The sequence below is a fragment of the Peromyscus eremicus genome, chromosome 8a, assembly GCF_949786415.1.
Source record: "Peromyscus eremicus chromosome 8a, PerEre_H2_v1, whole genome shotgun sequence".
Classification (NCBI taxonomy): Eukaryota; Metazoa; Chordata; class Mammalia; order Rodentia; family Cricetidae; genus Peromyscus; species Peromyscus eremicus.
Window position 1 is genome coordinate 11809472 of NC_081423.1, and position 19164 is coordinate 11828635.

At 51.2% G+C, this 19164-nt stretch overlaps 1 protein-coding gene across 1 annotated transcript; it reads right to left on the reverse strand.

The window, feature by feature from the left end:
- Window position 1: 1 nt before the first annotated feature.
- Window positions 2-15037, reverse strand: Flywch1 (FLYWCH-type zinc finger 1; the record flags this gene model as incomplete). Its single annotated transcript, XM_059269663.1, has 7 exons — window positions 14833-15037; window positions 8505-8847; window positions 7718-8143; window positions 6394-6852; window positions 5987-6250; window positions 1132-1395; window positions 2-429 (listed from the first exon to the last, which is right to left on the reverse strand). Coding segments are annotated over exons 2-7 (2070 nt in total), but the record flags the coding sequence as incomplete, so codon positions are not given.
- Between the last annotated feature and the right edge of the window lie 4127 nt (window positions 15038-19164).

The following is a 19164-nucleotide window of genomic DNA, read 5'->3' on the forward strand; positions in this document are numbered from 1 at the left end:
TCTTGGCTGTACTGGTCTTCTTGGCTTCACTGGCTTTCTTGGCTTCACTGGCTTTCTTGGCTTCACTGGCTTTCTTGGCTGCACTGGTCTTCTTGGCTGCACTGGTCTGCATGGCTGCATTGGCTTTCTTGGCTGCACTGGCTTTCTTGGCTGCCCTGGTCTGCATGGCCACCCTGGGGAACAGCTCCTTCTCCCGCTCCCGCAGGGCCTCCAGACCATCCATGTCAGGTGGGTGGCAGTGGCTCCGCATCACCACGATCCGCCGGCCCTGGGTGATGGCGCGGCTGCGGCAGCCCAGCCGAGCCTGGTCCCGGCACATCCAGTACACCTTCTCACCAGCGGCTTTCTCCTTCCTGTACAGGAAGGACTCATAGACCAGGAACCGGCCTCCTAGGGACGTCCGCAGGAACTCCAGTGGCTTCCGAGGCTCTGGAGGGGCAGAGTCATACCGTGAGGGGACCACTGGAGCACAGCCCTCGGCAACAGGGGACTGGGCCTCTCTCCTTCCCTTTGCCTGCTCCTCAGGGTTCTGGGGACCAATGGTCAGCCACGCTCCTGAGACTCTCTAATATACTTGTTTTCCTTTACAGACGCTCCAGTGCCGCCCGGGCTGTCCCTGGAGCCCTGCTGGAGGCCTCACCAGGCCACAAACTCCATGCTTACTGGGGTCTCCCAGACAGAGGTGGTGCTTGCTGGGAGGCCTGTGGTTTATGGATTTGTGTTATACTGGGGCCTGTCCTGTCCCCATCCACCCACTGGCCACAAAGCCGTGCTCAGACTTAAGAAGCTGAAGTCAAAGGTCATGTGATGTTGGGGGTGTGGCCAGAGAGAGCATGTGAAAACAGAAGCTGGGCAGAACGGGCCCAGGGACAGAAAGGAGGAAGGAGAGGCCCTGGGATGGAGGGTCTTGGGGTTCAGGCATATTGCTCAGGCACGAGTATGTACACTTCCAGGGACTGCCAGCCATGCCACCCCTGGCCCACCACCCCCACTTTTTCTTTGGATCAGAGCTAGTGTCTCTCAGCAATAGCAATCAATTTGTGTGGTAAAATCAGCGCTTCAAGCACAGAACCTGGAAAGGGACTGGAATGTTGTAGGGCAGTGAGGAGAAGCCACTCGCCCTCCACATACCTGGGCCGTTCCAGCTGCTCAGGTTAGGGAAGTTCTCCCGCTCCCGCAGGGCTTCCAGGCCCCCCATGTCAGGAGGGTGGCAGTGTCTGCGCATGACCATCACCCGCTGGCCCTGGGTGATGGCTCGGCTGCGACAGCCCATCCGTGCCTGGTCCCGGCAGGTCCAGTACACCTTATCGCCAGTTGCTTTCTCCCGCCTGAAGAGGAAGGACTCATACACCAGGAAGCTGCCCCCCAGAGGGGTCTTCAGGAACTCAGGCCCTTCTGCAAAGAAACCAGAGAAGCGATCAGGGAAGGGGGCATGGAAGCTAAACCTGACCGTGGGAGGGAGGGTTGGGGAACGTTCCCATTTTCATGCCAAGAACACCATACACCCTGAAGAGACCCTACCGCCTACTTCATGCCTTCCCACCTGCTCACAGTGAAATAGTCCTGTGTCCTCAATCCCCACTGTGCCCTTAGGGGCCAGGGTCTACCTGTCCCGAGGCTAGATACTGGCCAGGCCAAGTCCTGTAGGCGAAGGCTTCCATCATGATACTGTAGGGAGAGGGCAGGGTGTTTGCTCATTTATACTAGGTGCCCTCCAGGGCGTTGGGCAGGTACTCCATAGTATGAAGAGCTGCGGTCAAAGCAGCTCAGAGCTCGAGGGGAGTTGGAGTCACCAGCCCCAAGGGCTGTGTATGTGTGTTTAGGCTGGGTATAAGCGTGAGCTGTGGAGGTAAGAGGAACCTGAAATATAGCCTGGCCTTGCTCAGAGGACCCTCTAGCCCCTACCCTGCTTCCTTGTCATTTATACCTGCCATTTTGACCAGGTATAAGGTTCTACTGTAGTGGTTTGAATAAGAAGGGCCCCCATAGCCTCATAGATTTGAATGCTTGGTCATCAGAGAGTGGCACTATTTGGTGTGGCCTTGTTGGGGTAGGTGTGGCCTTGGGCTTTTTTTGAAGTTTCAGAAGCCCAAGTCAAGCCTAGTGGCTCTTTCTTTTCCTGCAGATGCAGATGCAGAACTCTCAACTACTCCTCCAGAGTCATGTCTACCTGTGTGTTGCCATCTTCCCTGACATGATGGTAATGAACTAAATCTGTGAAACACATCCTTTTCTAAGAGTCGCCGTGGTTCTGGTGTCTTCACAGCAACAGGACAGTTACTAAGACAGAAGCTGGCACCAGGAGCCAGGTGTTGCTGTGGCAGGTCTGACCATGCTGCTTGTTGTTGGGATGTGGACTCTGGATTAAGAAAGCAGTTGAACACACTGAGCAGGGCTTGACGGGCCACACTAGTAGGAGCATGGAAGACAGTGACAGACTAGGGAGTGGTCAGAAAGAAGCTGAGGAGGGGCAGCCCTGAGAGGCTGAAGGCTTGGGTAGAAGCATCTGACTCCGCAGCACAGCCCCTAGAAAGGTGGGGAAGGAGAGCAGGAGGTCAGGACCGCCTGAGGAGCAAAGCAGCCCCGAGGCCGAGAGGAGGAGTCGTCAGATGGAGGAGAGCAAGCCCTGTGCCGTGGGGAATGGTCCACCTCCTCCACTGGAGTGAAATGTTTCTCAGGGAAGGGCTGCAGAGATGGAAGTTAAGCCATTAAGAGGACAGGTTGCTCTTCCAGAGGACCCAGGTTCAATTCCCAGCAGCCACACGAATGCTTACAACCATCTGGAATTCCAGTTCCAGGAGATCTGATGCCTTCTTTTGGCATCCATAGGTACCAGTCCAGCCTCTACGGACACCAGGTACCACACATGGTTCATAAACATACATACAGGCAAAACAGCTATACATGTGAACACCAAAAAGTAAATAAATAAAATAAAAAAAAAGGCTTTTGGGGAATGAAAATGGTAGAGTACAAGGGGAGAGAAACAGTAAGCCAAAGACACCAACAGAACAAGCAGAGGCAGAGGAATCGTAAAATATTAAGGATGTAGCACGATAAGACCTGAGCCAAGGGGTTGGAGAGATGGGTCAGCCGCTAAGAGCATTGGCTGCTCTTCCAGAGGACCCAGGTTCGGTTTCCAGCACCCACACAGCAGCTCACAGCCATCTGTAACTCTAGTTCCTGGGGAGCCAGTGCTGCCTCTGGTCTACACACACACACACACACACACACACACACACGCGCGCGCGCGCGCGCGCGCGCGCGCGCGCGCAGGACAAACACTCCTACGTATAGTAAACAACAGAACTCAGCCAGGCCTTGTAACAAGATCTACACAAGCATGTGGAGAAGCTGAGCCAGAGAGGCCCTGGGGGAGCTGGAGGCAAACGGAAGCAAGGTGGGTTTATATATAAGGAACAAGGCGGGGTTGGCCCAGTGGGAGAGAGGGACACTGAAAGGGGGAAGCAGAAGTCTGTGCTGGAATGTTCCTAAGACCCAGAACCCCAGCTGCCAGCTCTGCAGGGGCAAAGTTAGGCCCCCGTGTACAGACAGGGCAGGGCCTTCCTTTAATAGGAGAAGGCCAGTGTCCATGGGAAAAGCTGCATGCTGGAAGGCAGACACCAGAGCAGGCAGGTGAAGACTGTGCCTGGAGGAACCAGCTCCTGCCTCAGCAGGACACAGGCAGAGGCCACCATACTGCTGACACTAGGCACTATACAAAGAAGTCATTCCACTATGAATGCAGAAACTTAAAGCTTCAGTAGAAGAAACAGAAAACAAAACCTAGGAAATCTCAGACAGGACTACAAAAGTGACCAGAGTCATCACAGGAGGATCAGTGACTAGGTAACTAGTCATAGAAAGCCACGAAACAGGAGCATTAGGTAGGCATGTGAGAAGACAATGGGTCGTACCGGGCATGGTGGCTCTACCTTTAATCCCAGCACTCAGGCAGAGGTAGGAGGATAGCTCTCAGTTCAAGTGTAGCCTGGTCTATATATCGAGCTCCAGGACAACCAGGACTACATAGAGAGAGACCCTGTCTCTAAACCAAACCAACTAAGAAAGACACCACATTGAAGAACACAAGCTGTGGTCTGAAAAGGCCCCTGGTGAACCACAGCCTTGGCACACCAGGGCGGCAGAAGACTTTCGAGTTCTACAGCAGAATCTGCTCACACATATGGGTCAGCCATAAGAAAAACACTATGCTATCTTCAAATAGATTCAGCTATTGTGGAATGACGCTTTACAGCCTGGCACTCTCAGACAGCCAACACTGTCCAGCAAGTGTGTGGGGAAATTACCAACAGCTTCTAATGGGCAGGGTCTCAAACGGGTCCTCCAAGATGACTGGCTCAAGGACCTCTCAAACCAAGACAAGAAAGCCCAGAGGCAGGGCATCTGGCCAGGGACATCAAAGTGATAGGCAGGCCTGACATCAGCCCCAGACAAGGCTGAAGCCCACGGGGCTCAGCAAGCTTTGGGGTGGATTGTTGATGTGATGCAAACACAGAAGGATGGAGGCAGTGATGGGTCCCTGGAAAAAGAGGCACACACACAGCTGTGGACAGCCACACAGGGAAGGAAAGAGAAGTGTGGAATAGTCCCAGCTCTGCACGGGCAAAATCTGATAAGAACAGAAGGCAGAGGCTAGTGAGATAGATCAGAAAACAAAGGCACTTGCTGCCAAGACTGCCGATCTGAGTTCAATCCCCAGGACCTACAGGACAAAAGGAAAAAACTGACTCCTCTATGTTGTCCTTGGACTGATACATGCATGCCAAAAGTATGCATGTGTATATGTGCATACACACACACACACACACACACACACACACACACACACACGCACACGCACGCACGCACGCACACACGCACACACACACAGAGGCAGGCAGAGCTCTGTGAGCTTGAGGCCATCCAGAGCTACAGAGTTGAGACCTGAGACCCAGCTTCAAAAAACAAAACAACAACCCCAAATCAAACAAATAGAAAGCACAAAACCTACTCAAGAAGTATACCAAGGCTAAATCAGTTCCTCTGGCTGGACGTCAGCAGGTAACAAGGAAACTGAACATGGATTAAATGGATTAACAGCGGTAGAATGCATTTTAAGAAATGGGGAAGCGGGCGGTGGTAGTGCACGCCTTTAATCCCAGCACTCAGGAGGCAGAGGCAGGCGGATTCTCTGTGAGTTCGAGGCCAACCTGGTCCACAGAGTGAGATCCAGGAAAGGCTCCAGGGCTACACAGAGAAACCCTGTCTCGGGGGGGGGGGGGGGGGGGGGGGGGGAGAAAAGAAAAAAGAAATGGGGAAGCAAATGTTTGGAGCGGGGATGTGGGGCTGAAAGTGATGTCATGTCCTGGCACCATCTCCCTGTTTATAAGGGTGTCATAGAAACGGAACAAAAAGGAGTGAGGATGATAAAACATCTCCTCTATCTGGAATAAGCTCAGGACCAAAAGGTAACTCAGAGGACTCCAAAAACTACAGGACGGGAGAGCGGTGGGTGTGAGCTGAGGAGCCGAGTGCTGGCCAGGTGAGAAGACTAGCTTCAACCATTTTCCTTAGGCAGACACCAGGCTCTTCTGGAGCCAAATGGGCAGAGCTAGGACTCTGGCACGCAGGTGTACAACAGACAAAGCTGGAGAGAGGTCTGGCTCTCTCAGCTCCCAGACGCTGAGGCTGACTTGTTGCCCTCTGTTTACACTGTAGGAACGAGGACCTGACCATACGCCTTCAGCAGACTCTACTACTAACAAAATAACAGGAAAGGAGATTAGGTTTATCATGTTTGGGGCCTCCAAGAGTAAGTAGGCAAGTAAAGAGGAACCTGGGAGAGCAAATCCAGATGGACTGAGTATGGGGGCAGAAGTTGGGGGCACAGAAGAGAGGACTGTGACTTCCGGAATAATTACAGAAGTAAGGAGGGCAGGACACATGTAACCAACAGAAAAAGCTGTGGGGTCACCGCAGGTACCTGGGCCATCCCACTGAGAGTGGCCGGGGCGTTTCTCCCGCTGCCTCAGAGTCTCCAATCCTAACAGGTCAGGTGGATGACAGTGGCTTCGCATCACAGTCACCTGCCGGCCCTGGGTGATGGCTCGGCTGCGACAGCCCATCCTTGCCTGGTCCCGGCAAGTCCAGTACACCTTCTCACCAGCGGCTTTCTCCCTCCGATAGAGGAAGGACTCATACACTAGGAAGTTGCCCCCTAGAGGGGTCCTCAGGAACTCTGGGCCTCCTGCAGGACATGAGAAAGGTAGTTAGGGGTGGGGCCAGAGGATGGAGATTAAGAATGCAGGGGTAGGTAGAGACGGATGGCCACCCCCCTCCCAAAATGAGGCAACCAACTCTGGCCCGCAGGCCCCAAACACTGAGACTCACTGGGGTCCACACTCTGGTCCTCCTCCTCGGGAGACTCCTGCAAGGACTCTTGGCGCTCCCTTGCTCGCTTTCTGGACCTGGACCTACTGAGAGTCAGTGTGCCCTGCCCCCTGCGGTAGAACAAGCTGTCCACCCCTTGGAGCAGCGTGTCCTCGATGTCATCACAATCCTCCAAGTCCCCGGCGCCAATCCGCCTTGCCTGTATCTTCTTTATGGTCTTCTCCTGCTGTCGCCGGGCCCGCAGGCCTTCCATGTCAGGTGGGTGGCAGTGGCTGCGCATAACCGTCACTCGCTGGCCCTGGGTGATGGCGCGGCTCCGGCAGCCATTGACTGCGTGCTCCCGGCAGGTCCAGTACACCTTGCTCCCCACCGTCTTCTCGCGCTTGTAGAGGAAGGACTGGTGTACCAGGAAAGTGCCTCCATAGCATGTCTTCAGGAACTCAAGGGGCTGATACCGCACTGGAGGAAGAACCCAGGAAGGTCACACACCATGGACAAGAGCCCAGGAGGAACCGCCAAGGACTTTTCTCCCAGATGTTGACATACTTCCCTGAGCTGGGCATGTGTGAAGCCCAGTGCATTCCCACCAAGCCACCCAAGAGGAACAAGGGTTCCTTCTCCAAGTCAATTAGACCTCAGCCCACCAGTTCACACCACAATGGGAGGGAAGTTGGGCTCTGATTCAGCAGGTTATGCTCTGGGCCATTCTTGGGTTTGTTCAAGAATGTTCTCCCTCCCACTAGAACCCAGTGCTCAGTGCCCAGTCACTCAGATCCTCAGATCCTGTGGGTCAGGAGACTCCGGCTTTCTGGAAGCCACGCCTACCTACTCCAAGAATGCAGACCACCTCTCACCTAGCTAAGCAGCCCAGAATATGACTTGATTAGCATCACCCCACAAGCTCCACAATAGTCCAAGCTGCCACAACCTACCTTAGGAATAAGCCTGAGACACCAGAATTCACGTGAATTTCCTAAGGCTGAAGGCATCATCCATGGGGTTGGAATTTGAACCTGGGACTCCAAGCCAAGCCTTGCCCCTGGGCACCCTGCTGAAACTTAGCCTGAATCACTGAAACCTGCTTATCAGCATGCAGATTTCTAGGACCCACACCAGGCCCTGCTGCACTGGGAAACTTTGAAAGGCCCTGGGACCCCCAGATCACAATGCTGTCTGTCCCATGGGCATCATGATGACTGGGATGCATTTATAGTTTTGACTTTGAGCACATTTTGAGAACCCACATGAAACCCCACATTTGCATTGGGCATGAAGGAGCTGAGCGTTCTTTCCTGCCCCAAGTGAGGAGAGGACATGTACTCACCCACTCCTGGTGTAGGGCGCTTCTTGGGAGGCAAGCTCTGTAGTGCCAGGGATCGGTACCCCTGGTCCTCCTCTGGCTCTTCAATGCTTTGCTGAGGGGTGGGCTCTGGCTCCACAGGGTACAGCCACAGGCTCACCCCTTCTTCTTGGTCTTCAGAGCCTTCAGGCAGGCCTGAGCAGGGCACCTTCTCCTTCCGGCGCCGCATCTTCAGGCCCTCCTTATCAGGTGGGTGACAGTGGTCCCGCATCACTGTGACTCGAAAGCCACGGGTGATGGCCCGTCCCCGGCAGCCCAGGTCTGAGTGCCGGCGGCATTTCCAGTACACCTTGTCCCCCACAGCCTTCTCTTGCTTGTACAGGAATGACTTGTGGACTAGAAGGCGCCCCCCATATGGGGTCTTCAGGAACTCCAGGGGCTGGGGGGCAACTGCAGGTATGAAAAAAGCTGGGTTAGCTTCTCTAGGGCAAGGTCCTTGGTGAGTGGGACTTAGAGTAGGGTAAGGTCCTCTGGGCAGGATGCTTTCTCAGGCTCCTAACTGTCAGACAAGCCCAGGTTTTAGAAGCTGCTTTTGTGATTAGGGGAGGGGATTTAAGGAGTTTAGAGAACTCTGCATACAGTAGCAGTTCCCATGAGCCTGGGGAGAGGGCCTGGTGCCTGGGACACAGGATGTGCTTACAGACTAAGAGGTTCAACTAAAAGGAAGAATGGGGTACCCAAGGTCACCCTGATGGAAAATGGGGGTGTACAGGTCAACAGAGCAAGGCCCAGTAGGGCCAGGGAATCTCACCTGCATCTACTCTGCTACGTTTCCGGTGAATTATCCGCCCCTGCTTCTTGGCCGGCAAGGTCTGGGGGGTGCTGCTGGATACAGTGGCAGGGCCTGTCGATTTGGATCCCTCTTTATCCCCAGCCAGGACCAGATTGGAGGACTCTTGGGGCTTCTTGGCTCCAAGAGATGGCTCTTGGCCAGCTTTTACACGCTCACCCTCCTGCTCATTGGGCTCAGGTAGGGGCATCCTGGGTCTGAGAACCTGGCCCTCAGGCCACCTTCAACCCTCTGGTAGATGGGTCTCTCTTCCTCTTCTTCCTCTTCCTCCCAGGCCAGACTATGGGAGCCCAGAGGCTCTGTCCTAAGAGAAGAACCAAGGCAGTTAGTGGAGGAGGTCCCTGGGCCTGGGACTCTAACCAATGGATCTGGGATGGAGCCTGGGGCAGATAGAACTTCCTCAGTGCCCTGGGGTTGAGAGGCTGTGGAGGGACTTGACATAGGTAGGAGCCCTGGGCAGATGCACTCACTACCAGTACCCTTCCTGGCAGCCCTACCCAAGCCCCTCCAGGGCTGCTGGTGACTAACGTAGTAAGTTTCTACCTTAGAAGTCTCATCAGTGTCTAGCATAGGTCCCTTCCAGACCATTCTTAGTGACCCATCTAATAGTTAAGGACAGAGCCACAGGAACCAAACAGGCCTGAGAATGATGCCTGAGCTTGGCCCAGGGCACTTCACCTCAATGCTGGGCACCTGTCTCAAAGAACCCAGGCCAGTAAGTATTAGCTAGTACTTTGCATGGCAGAAGGCTGAAGCCTAGCTCCAGGAAATGGGACTCTCTGGCCTCACACAGGCTATCCCCTGACTGACTCTGGATGCCCCAGCTCAGCCCAGTCCTCCAGATACCACAGGGCCTTTGCATTGACCTTTGCAGTGACCTAGTGTTGCCTTGGCTGGGCAGAGGCAGGGTTCCACACTTCCATTCTAGACAAGGATGTTTGTTTGTTTTTCTTTTTAAGATTTATTTATTTATTATGTATACTGTGTTCTGTCTGTAGGTGTGCTTGCATGCCAGAAGAGGGCACCAGATCTTGTTACAGATGGTTGTGAGCCACCATGTGGTTGCTGGGAATTGAACTCAGGACCTCTGGAAGAACAGCCAGTGCTCTTAACCTCTGAGCCATTCCTCTAGCTCCTGTTTGTTTGTTTTTCAAGACAGGGTTTCTCTGTGTAGGCCTGGCTGTCCTGAACTCCTATGTAGACCAGGCTAGCCTCTAATGCACAGAGATCTGCTTCTGCTTCCCTAGTGATGGGATCAAAGGCGTGTGCCACCACGCCTGGCGGTGGCTTCTTCTTTAATACCCTCAGTGAAAGAAACCAGGAAGAAAAGATCAGGCCTTAGGATTTGTTTATATGAAGTATCTAGAGGGCCAGCATAGAGACAGACAACAACTGAGCGGTGGCATCCGGAGACTGGGAAGTGATTGCTAATAGGTGGAGCTTTTCTTCTGCAATCATCAGAGTGTTCCAAAATTGGTCGTGGTGGTGACTGCACTCTGTGCTGAAAACAAAAAATGGATTTGGGGATGGAGTTCCGTGGCTAAAATGCTTGCCTGGTGAGTATAAGGCTCCTTTCAAGCCCTAGAAGCGAGTAAAACCGGGCATGATGACAGTCCACCCGGGAGGCTGGGGCAGAATCTGAGGCCAGTCTAGGCTTCCTAACCAGGTTTGTCTCAACAAACCAGAGTCAAGGCCAGTGGGATGACTCAGGGGACAGAAGCCTGACTAACCGTGTGAACCTGACCCCTGGAAGCCTCCCCAAAGTAGAACTGATTCTGCAGATTCTGACCTCCACCCAAGGGTCACAGCGTAAGAACTCTCCCACATCACACAAACACAATAAAACAACACACACACAAATAAATAAAAATCAGATAAAAAGTGTAAGATGCTGACATTCGTGTTGATGATGATGTGGCGGTTCTCTACACAACCCTGCAATTTTTTAAAAACCTTTGTGTGTCTTTGTATGTATGTATGTACATGAATGTACACACGTGTACCTGAATGTAAGTACGGGCAAGTGCATCATGCATGTGCAGGTCAAATGGGTGTCAGTCAGTCTGCCATCACCTCATTTGAGGAGTCTCTTATTCACTACTGGAAGGAGAGTCCTGAGCGTCTCCTGTCTCCCATCTCACCACAGGATACTAGGATACCACTAGGATACAGGATGCTTGATACCACATCTGGTCTTACATGAACACTGGGATCCAAAACCCAGTCCTCATGATTATTGGCTGAGCCATGTCCTCAACCCTATTTCAGTTTAAAAAAATAAATAAATAAAGCCAGGTGGTGGTGGTGGTGGTGGTGGTGGTGGTGGTGGTGGTGGTAGTGGTAGTGGTAGTGGTAGTGGTAGTGGTAGTGGTGGTGCACACCTTTAATCCCAGCACTCTGGAGGCAAAGGCAGATCTCTGCGTTCGAGGCCAGCCTGGTCTACAGAGCGAGTTTCAAGACAGCCAGGGCTACACAAAGAAACCCTGTCTTAAAAAAACTCAAAAACCAAACAAAACCCTAAATTACTTTTTATTTATTGTCTATGTGCATGTGTATATGCATTTGATTACATGTGAGGCACAGTGCACGGAGGTCCAGGGACATGCAGTAGTCAGAGCTCTGTAACCAAGATGGACTCTGGCTATCTAATCAGATCCTCAGCAAGGCAGCAAGTGCCTTTACCTGCTGAGTCATCTATCCAGCCATCCAGACTTATCTGTTTGGGGATTTTTTTTTTCTTCCTTGTTTGAGACCAGGTCTCACTATGTAGATCAGGCTGGCCTAGAACTCAAGGAGATCCACTTACCTCCGCCCAAAGTGGCATCAGACTAATAATGCTGCTGTGGCTGGTCTTGAACACCTGATCTTCCTTTCTCTACCTCCAACTGCTAAGCTTACAGATGTGTGCCGCCATGCCCAGCCTTACTTTGTTCATCGACTTGGGCTCTAATGTGTTCATTATATACTTTTCACTCAATATAAGCCTATAAGAAAACACAGTGTGGGCTGGAGAGGTGGCTCAGCGGTTAAGAGTGCTGGCTGCTCTTCCAGAGGTCCTGAGTTCAATTCCCAGCAACCACATGGTGGCTCACAACCATCTGTAATGAGATCTGGTGCCCTCTTCTGGCATGCAGGCAGAACAGGTAGGTATACATAATAAATAAATCTTAAAAAAAAAAGCAAGCAAGCAAGCAAAGTGTGTTCAGGTTAGACAGATGTGAACAGGTTATTCAAGAGTCTAAAGGCTGTGATTTACTCTTCCATCCTCTCTCCTCCCTCAGTGCTGAGGTCAGAGCTGGATGATTACAGTTATCCCAATGTAGTCACACGTTACTCAGAGCAACAGACCAAGAAGTTCCGAATGTTAGGAATTGTCCAGTGCCTCTCAGACACAACTAAGTCCAATCCCTAACAACTAACTAAAATCCTGAAAGCCAGAAGCCTCTCTTGGCAGGTAACAGCAGAGCAACAGTTATCTTTATATGGGAGATAAACTGTATTACCATGCCCTTGCTGGGTAGGAGACCTGGGCCAAGCCCAGAACTTTCCTGGCCACTCTCACCTGCAAAGCAGGAAAACTGGTGAGGGTCGGGGAGATGGCTCAGTGGGTAAAAGTACTTGTTATGAAAGTATGAGATCCTGGGTTCAACTTCCCAGCGCCTATGTGAACAGGGTCACAAGCCTGTCTATAACCCCAGCATTGGGGTGTGGAACCAGGCAGATCTCAGGAGCTTGCTGCTACCCAGCCTCACTGAAATTGTGAACTTCGTGTTCAATGTGAGATTCTGTCTCAAAAAATAAGATGGAAAGCCATTCCTGGCTTCTTCCTCTGACCCTCTTCCCAAAGTAGTGAACGGTCTGCTCTAAGTGAAGTTATGCGGGCAAGCATCACTCCCGAGGCAGGATGATGGTGGTCGATCCCCAGAAAGACTGCCATGTACTACTCCAGTTCCACAGCCTCAGCACTGGTGGCATTCTAGACCTGATTCTGCTTTACTGGGAGGGGCAGGGCAGGGCAGGATGCTTATCAGCACCTCTGGCCTCTATATACTACATAAAACCTATGTATAGAGGTCTTTTCCCGAGTTACTGTGGAGCCAATACTGCTGGCTGTCTTGGGGTTTGGGGGGCGCCAACAGTGGACTGTCTGAGAGCACTGTTTCAAAGCAATTTAGAAATACAGACACTGCAGCAGGACGTGGTGGTGCATGTCTTTAATTTCAGTACTCAGGAGGGAGGGGCAGGTGGATCTCTGTGAGTTTGAGGCCAGCCTGGTATATTGAGTTCTAGGAGTCAGACCTACATAGAGAGACCCTGTCTCAGAAGAATAATTTCTTTCTTTTTTTTCTTTCTTTCTTTCTTTCTTTTTTTTTTTTTTTTTTTAGAAATATAGACATTGAAGAGATACCAGCCAATAGGAGCCTATTCTACAAATACCTTGCTATAATTTGGATTATGAATGGCTCCCCCAAGAACCACAGTGGTCCTTAGAACACTGGGGTATGCCCTTGAGGGACCTATGGGAAGCTCAGCCCTTCTCACTCTTTCTTCCTGACTATGATAGAGCAGCTTGCTCCATTAAATGCTCCAGGCCATTATCACACAGACCAACCATTGCAAGAAAATTCGCCTGCCAGATCTTGGACTAGAATCTCCAAAACCAAAGAAAATTAATGTGTTCTCACAACGTCATCATTCCCCTCCCCCTTGGGGAGTAAACCAGCACTGAAGTATTTTGTCATAAATACGGAAAGCTGGGGATGGGGGTGGGGTGGGGATGGCTCAGCAGCAACAGCACTTGCTGCATGTGCCTGAGGGCCTTAGCTTAGATGCCAGCATTCATGTGACTGGAGGCCTATAACCCCAGGGCTGCAGAAGGCAGAGACAGGGCTTCCAGGATAGCTCCAGGTCCAGTGAGACCCTGTCTCAAAGGAATAAGGCAAGGAGTGATGGAATAGGCCTCTGCATGGGTGCACGCACACACGCGCGCGCGCGCGCGCGCGCGCGCACACACACACACACACACACACACACACACACACACACGATAAGGAAACATGGGAAGCCACCTGATATATTCCCCAATCATCCCAGATCAGAATCTTGGCTAGATGTACTCCTTTACCTAGGATGAGGTACCCTCAAATGTCACTCTCTCTGTATATAATCATACCATACTCCATCTGCTTTCCTGTCAAGGCCTTCCTTCCTCGCTGCCTCCTCTTCAGCTCAGCTAAATCTGGGCAGTGCTCTGATGGTCTTCAGCTTTGGTCACTCCAATTCTCCCCAAGAGTACTGACAAACTGACATGTTACTCTTCTTAAAAATCACGTTTTTATACACACACACACACACACACACACACACACACACGCCTCCAGCAAAAACCATCTCCATCACAGCCAAGCATCTCATCAGCTCTCCCTTAAGAAGCTCCCTTAACCACAACTTCAGTTTTTTACAAGTCAGACTAGTGGCTCTTGGAAGAACAATGAAATAAACATACCTGAATCATACCAGAAAACCTAAATCAAGCCCCAGCAATGGTATGGACCCTGGAAAGCAGAAAAGTTAAAAAACAAACGAACCAAAAAAAAAACCCCACTACCACAACAAAAAGATCTTTCTTTGGAATGGTTATCTGATTGTGGAAGTAAGGAGTAAAGAAGGGTTTAAAGCTGTCGGATAAACTATGTCTTGAATCAATAGGTTAGCAAGTCAGTCGTTTGGAATAGAATGGAATGGAATGGAACAGAAAGGAATGAATTAGAACAGAGCCTAATAGATCTGCGTCATGTGAGCCGGGTAAGCCGCTCTCTTTAAACTTGTGATTCACGAATCTATCGTTAGGCACAGAATATACACATAAAACGTATTTCTCAGTCTAGAATGAGCCACAAAGTTTGAAAGCCATAACGGGCAATCTGTAGTCAGAACTAGGAGGGATAACAACCGGCAAAAAGTGCAAGGTCACTGGGACCTGCGGCCGCAAGGATGGGCCGCGACAGAGGACAGAGCCAGGTAGACACGCATGGTGGACACGGTCCGAGGAAGATGGGCGAATGTGTGATCCCGGATTTAGGGATGTTGAGATCGGTACAGGGGTCGGGTGGGTTGATGCAGAGAGCAGGGAGAAAGGAGACGCACCGCGGGTGACCGACAAGGAGGCGGCCTGAGCCCGAGCTGCCGAGATGGGGCCCCTCCCCAGCACCGGGCCCGACCCCGGGGCAGCCGGACGAGGCATCGCTCCGCGGACCGGACCCTCCCGCCCGCAGGGGCCCGTCCTCACCGACGGCAGCGGACCCCGCCTCTGCGGCGGCTGAGCCACGCGGTCCTTCGTGCGGGTCTCCGCCAACGGAGGCGTCGGCCTAGCAGCCGGCTGCTCTACGAACCAGGACCCCGGCGCCCGCTCCCGCCGCCAACTGCCCCCCGGAGAGCGATCCCGTGCCCGCGCGCGCGCCCCCGCGCGGAACCGGCTTGGAACACCGAAACACTACTCTGCGAGCATGCGCAGCAGAGGCGCGGAGCCATTCCCGAGGCGGATATCAATTCTCCGGGTCTTCTCTGCGCAGTACCAACCTAAGACCCTAGCCAATCAGCGTACAGGGGCGGGTGTATAACATGGAGGAGGTGGGACAACCCATGCTGCAATGGGGACCGGGGGGGGGGGGGGGGGGGCGGGGGGGGGGGAGAGCGACAGGTGAATTTGTTGGAGGGATGCAGACCGGGCATCTTCAATAAGACGATGCCAGTGGTCTTGATTGAGACACCGGGGCCTTTCATAGGATTTGACTGTAGTGCTGGCTTAAATGCATTGTTAGGCCAGTGACCTTCCTGAACGTTCTTTTGTTTTTTGTTTTATTTTTTTATTTTTACTTATTTATTTTGGCTTTTCAAGACAGAGTTTCTTTGTGTAGCCTGGCTGTCCTGGACCACTCTTTAGGCCAGACTGGCCTCGAACTCAGAGATCTGCCTGCCTCTGCCACCAAAGTGCTGGGATTAAAGGCGTGCACCACGGCCACCCAGCATTGTTTTGGTTTGGTTTGTTTTTGTTTTTTTGAGACAGGCTTTCTCTGTGTGTAGCCCTGGCTGTCCTGGAACTCACTCTGTAGACCAGGCAGTCCTCGAACTCACAGAGATTTGCCTGCCTCTGCCTGCTGAGTACTGAGCTTAAAGGCATATGCCACCATTGCCCAGCTTCTCCTTAAAAAAAAAAAAATACTTCTTACATTAAATTTTTTTAATGTATTTGAGGGCCTGTCTGCATGTGTATATCACCAATGTGCATGCCTGGTGCCTGTGGAGGTCAGAAGAGGGTGTCAGATCTACTGGATCTGCCAAGAGTTGTAAACCACCATGTGGGTACTGGGCCTCCAACCTGAGTCCCCTGGAAGAGCAGCCAGTGTTCTTAATGGATGAGCCATCTCTCCAGTTCTCCTGAACTTTCTTATGAAGCACATTGAAGCTTTTAAATATCCTCCACTCCCAATCCAGGACAATCTGAGATTCAAAATACTGACAATAACAGATCACAAGTTTAAATAAAAATCCCGTAGCTGGGCTGGGCAGTGGTGGCTCACACCTTTAATCCCGGCACTCAGGAGGCAGAGGCAGGCAGATCTCTGTGAGTTTTAGGCCAGCCTGCCTCTAGAAAAGCAAGTCCTGGAACAACCAGGCTGATACACACAGAAAACAAAAAATACACAGAGAATCCGGAATTCATGTCCATCTTCAGGTATATAATGAATGCAAGGCAAGCCTGGGCTACATGAACTCTCTTAAAAACAACAAACCATAGGTGAATGAGTAAATAGAAGATAAAATAAAGGGTTTTTCAGAAATCTACAAGCTAAAAACAGAAAATGCAAAGCCTGGTGTGGAGGAGCAAGCCTGTAATCTCAGGGTTCCGGAGACAGAGGTAGGAGAATGAGACCATTCCAGGCTGCATAGTGAGTGAGTCCCAGGGAAGCTGATGCCACATAAAATGTCTCAAAAAACTAACAGGGCTGGAAAGATGGCTTAGGCAGTGGTTCTCAACCTTCCTAATGCTGTGAAGCTTTAATGCAGTTCCTCAGGTTGTGGTGACTCCCAACTATAAAATTATTTTTGTTGATATTTCATAACCGTAATTTTGCTACTGTTATGAATCTCATAATGTAAATATTTTTGGAGATAGGGGTTTGCCAAAGGGCTTGTGGCCCACAGGTTGAGAACTACTGGCTTAGAATTTCTCAGCACTTCCTGCTCTTGCAGAGGACAAAGTTCAGTTAGGGGATCTGACGCCCTCTTCTGGCCTCCTTCAGAATCAGGCATGTACATGTTACAGATACATGCAGGCAAATGCTCATACAGATGAAATGAAAATAAATCTTTGAGGCCAGGCAGTGGTGGCCCACCCCTTTAATCCTAGCACTTCGGAGGCAGAGGCAGGCAGATCTCTGTGAGTTCAAGGCCAGTCTAGTCTAGTTCTAGGACAGGACAGCCAGGGCTACACAGAGAAACCCTGTCTCAAAAACCGACAAGTAAATAAATAAATACATAAATCTCTGAAAACAAAACTGAGTGTGGTGGTCGCATCTGTAATCCCAGCCCTTGTGAGGTGAATTTTGAGGCCCCCTGGACACTCTGAATCCTAGCTTCTTGGGAGGTGGTAGAATAATCAGGAGTTCAAGGACACAAGGGGCCCTTGTTTTAAAACGTTTAAGCAGGCAGGGTGTTTGCTCACCTGTCTTCCTGGTATTCGGGAGGCAGAAACAGGAGGATTGCTCCCACAGGAGGACTGCTTGCTCTGCCTTGTACTCTCTTGCTTTTAACACAGCTGAAAGGTCCTAGGACTAGCAGGCTCCCCCACTTGCCTTGCCATCCCTTCACCTCAGAGTTGGTGAGACACCAGCTTCCTGTAAACCTCCTCCCCTCCCCGGCCCCAGGTCTACTCTGATCCACACATCTGATCTACACATGGGCAGAACCTATAAGCCCTCTGCAGTTTGGTAATATCAAATCTCTGTTCCATTTCTCCTTCCCATGCTCTGTTCGGCAACCTGCAGGCTCCTCTCCTTATGGCCTGTTACTGGAAAACTCAAGAGCCCAAATGACAGAGAGAAGATCCCTTCCCTGGTAGTGTTAGCTTATGTGGTATAGGGATGGGTTAGGAAGAGAGAGCAATAAATCTAACACATCATACGAACCTATCCTGTGCCTGGTCCTTAAGCAGCCCTTGCTTCTGACATTCTGCCGTGCAGGACTGACTGAAATCAGTAATCTGAGACCCCGCTACAGGAGGCGCTCACCATTCAGATACCTGGGCGATGAGGGAGTGGCGTGGATTGCGCGCGCCCCCATCTGGTCTCCAGGAGCAATTGTGAAGCAGAGTCTCACCAGTGGAGATCTAGGAGTATTGGAAAGAGCCAGCCACTCTAACCCAGGAAAATATATATACACAGGCTGGAGGAAAACATAGAGGTTTGCACACAAAGATTAGGGTAGTCTTGCCCCCTTGTGGCCCTTCTTCTCCCTTGCTCTGTTCTCAGGCCTTCGTGTGTGTGTGTGTGTGTGTGTGTGTGTGTGTGTGTGTGTGTATGTGTGTGTATGTTTAGGCCAGAAGTCAACACTGGGTATTGGATGTGTGTATTTGTATGTGTATGTGTGTGTTTGTGTGTGTGTTTAGGCCAGAAGTCAGTGTTGGATGTGTGTGTGTGAGTGTGCGTGTGCGTGTGCGTGTGCGTGTGCGTGTGCGTGTGTGTGTGTGTGTGTGTGTTTAGGCCAGAAGTCAGTGCTGGATGTGTGTGTGTGTGAGTGTGCGTGTGCGTGTGCGTGTGCGTGTGCGTGTGTGTGTGTGTGTGTGTGTGTGTGTGTGTGTTTAGGCCAGAAGTCAACACTGAGTGTTGGATGCTTTCCTCAATTGTGCTCTCTCTTATTTTTTGAAACTGGATCTCTCACTAAACCTGAAGCTTGCTGATTTGGCTAGACTGGCTGGCCAACATGCCCCAGGGATGCTATTGTCTCTGACTACCCAGCTCTGGGGTTAGAGGCCCACCCACAGCATCCTGTTTGTGTGTGTGTAATATATGTGTGTGTAATATATGTGTAACATATATGTGTGTAACATATGTGTGTGATATATGTGTAATATGTGTGCGTATAATATGTGTGTGTGGTATGTGTGTAATATATATGTGTGTGATATATGTGTGTGATGTGTAATATATGTGTGCATGTAATATGTGTGTGTAATGTGTGTGTGTGATATGTGTGTGTGTGTAATATATGTATGTGTGTGTGGTTGCTAGAAATCAGTCCTTATGATTGAGCAGCAGAAAGCATTTACCAACTGAGCCATCTCCCTAACATCAGGTCCTGCCCCTCCCACGCCAACCCCCAAGCCCTGCCTCTGTCTCCTAAGTGCTGAGATTAAAGGCATCTGACAGAAGTAGACAACCAAAAGCACGCAGCGAAAGAGAAACCACAGTGGATTCCCTTTAAAAAGAGCATTAGGACAAAAGAACTAACTTGCAGGGCTGGAACAGAATAGAAATATTACAAATAACAGCCCTGATGGGGCTGGAGAGATGGCTCAGTGGTTAAGAGGACTAACTGCTCTTCCAGGACCCAGATTCTATTC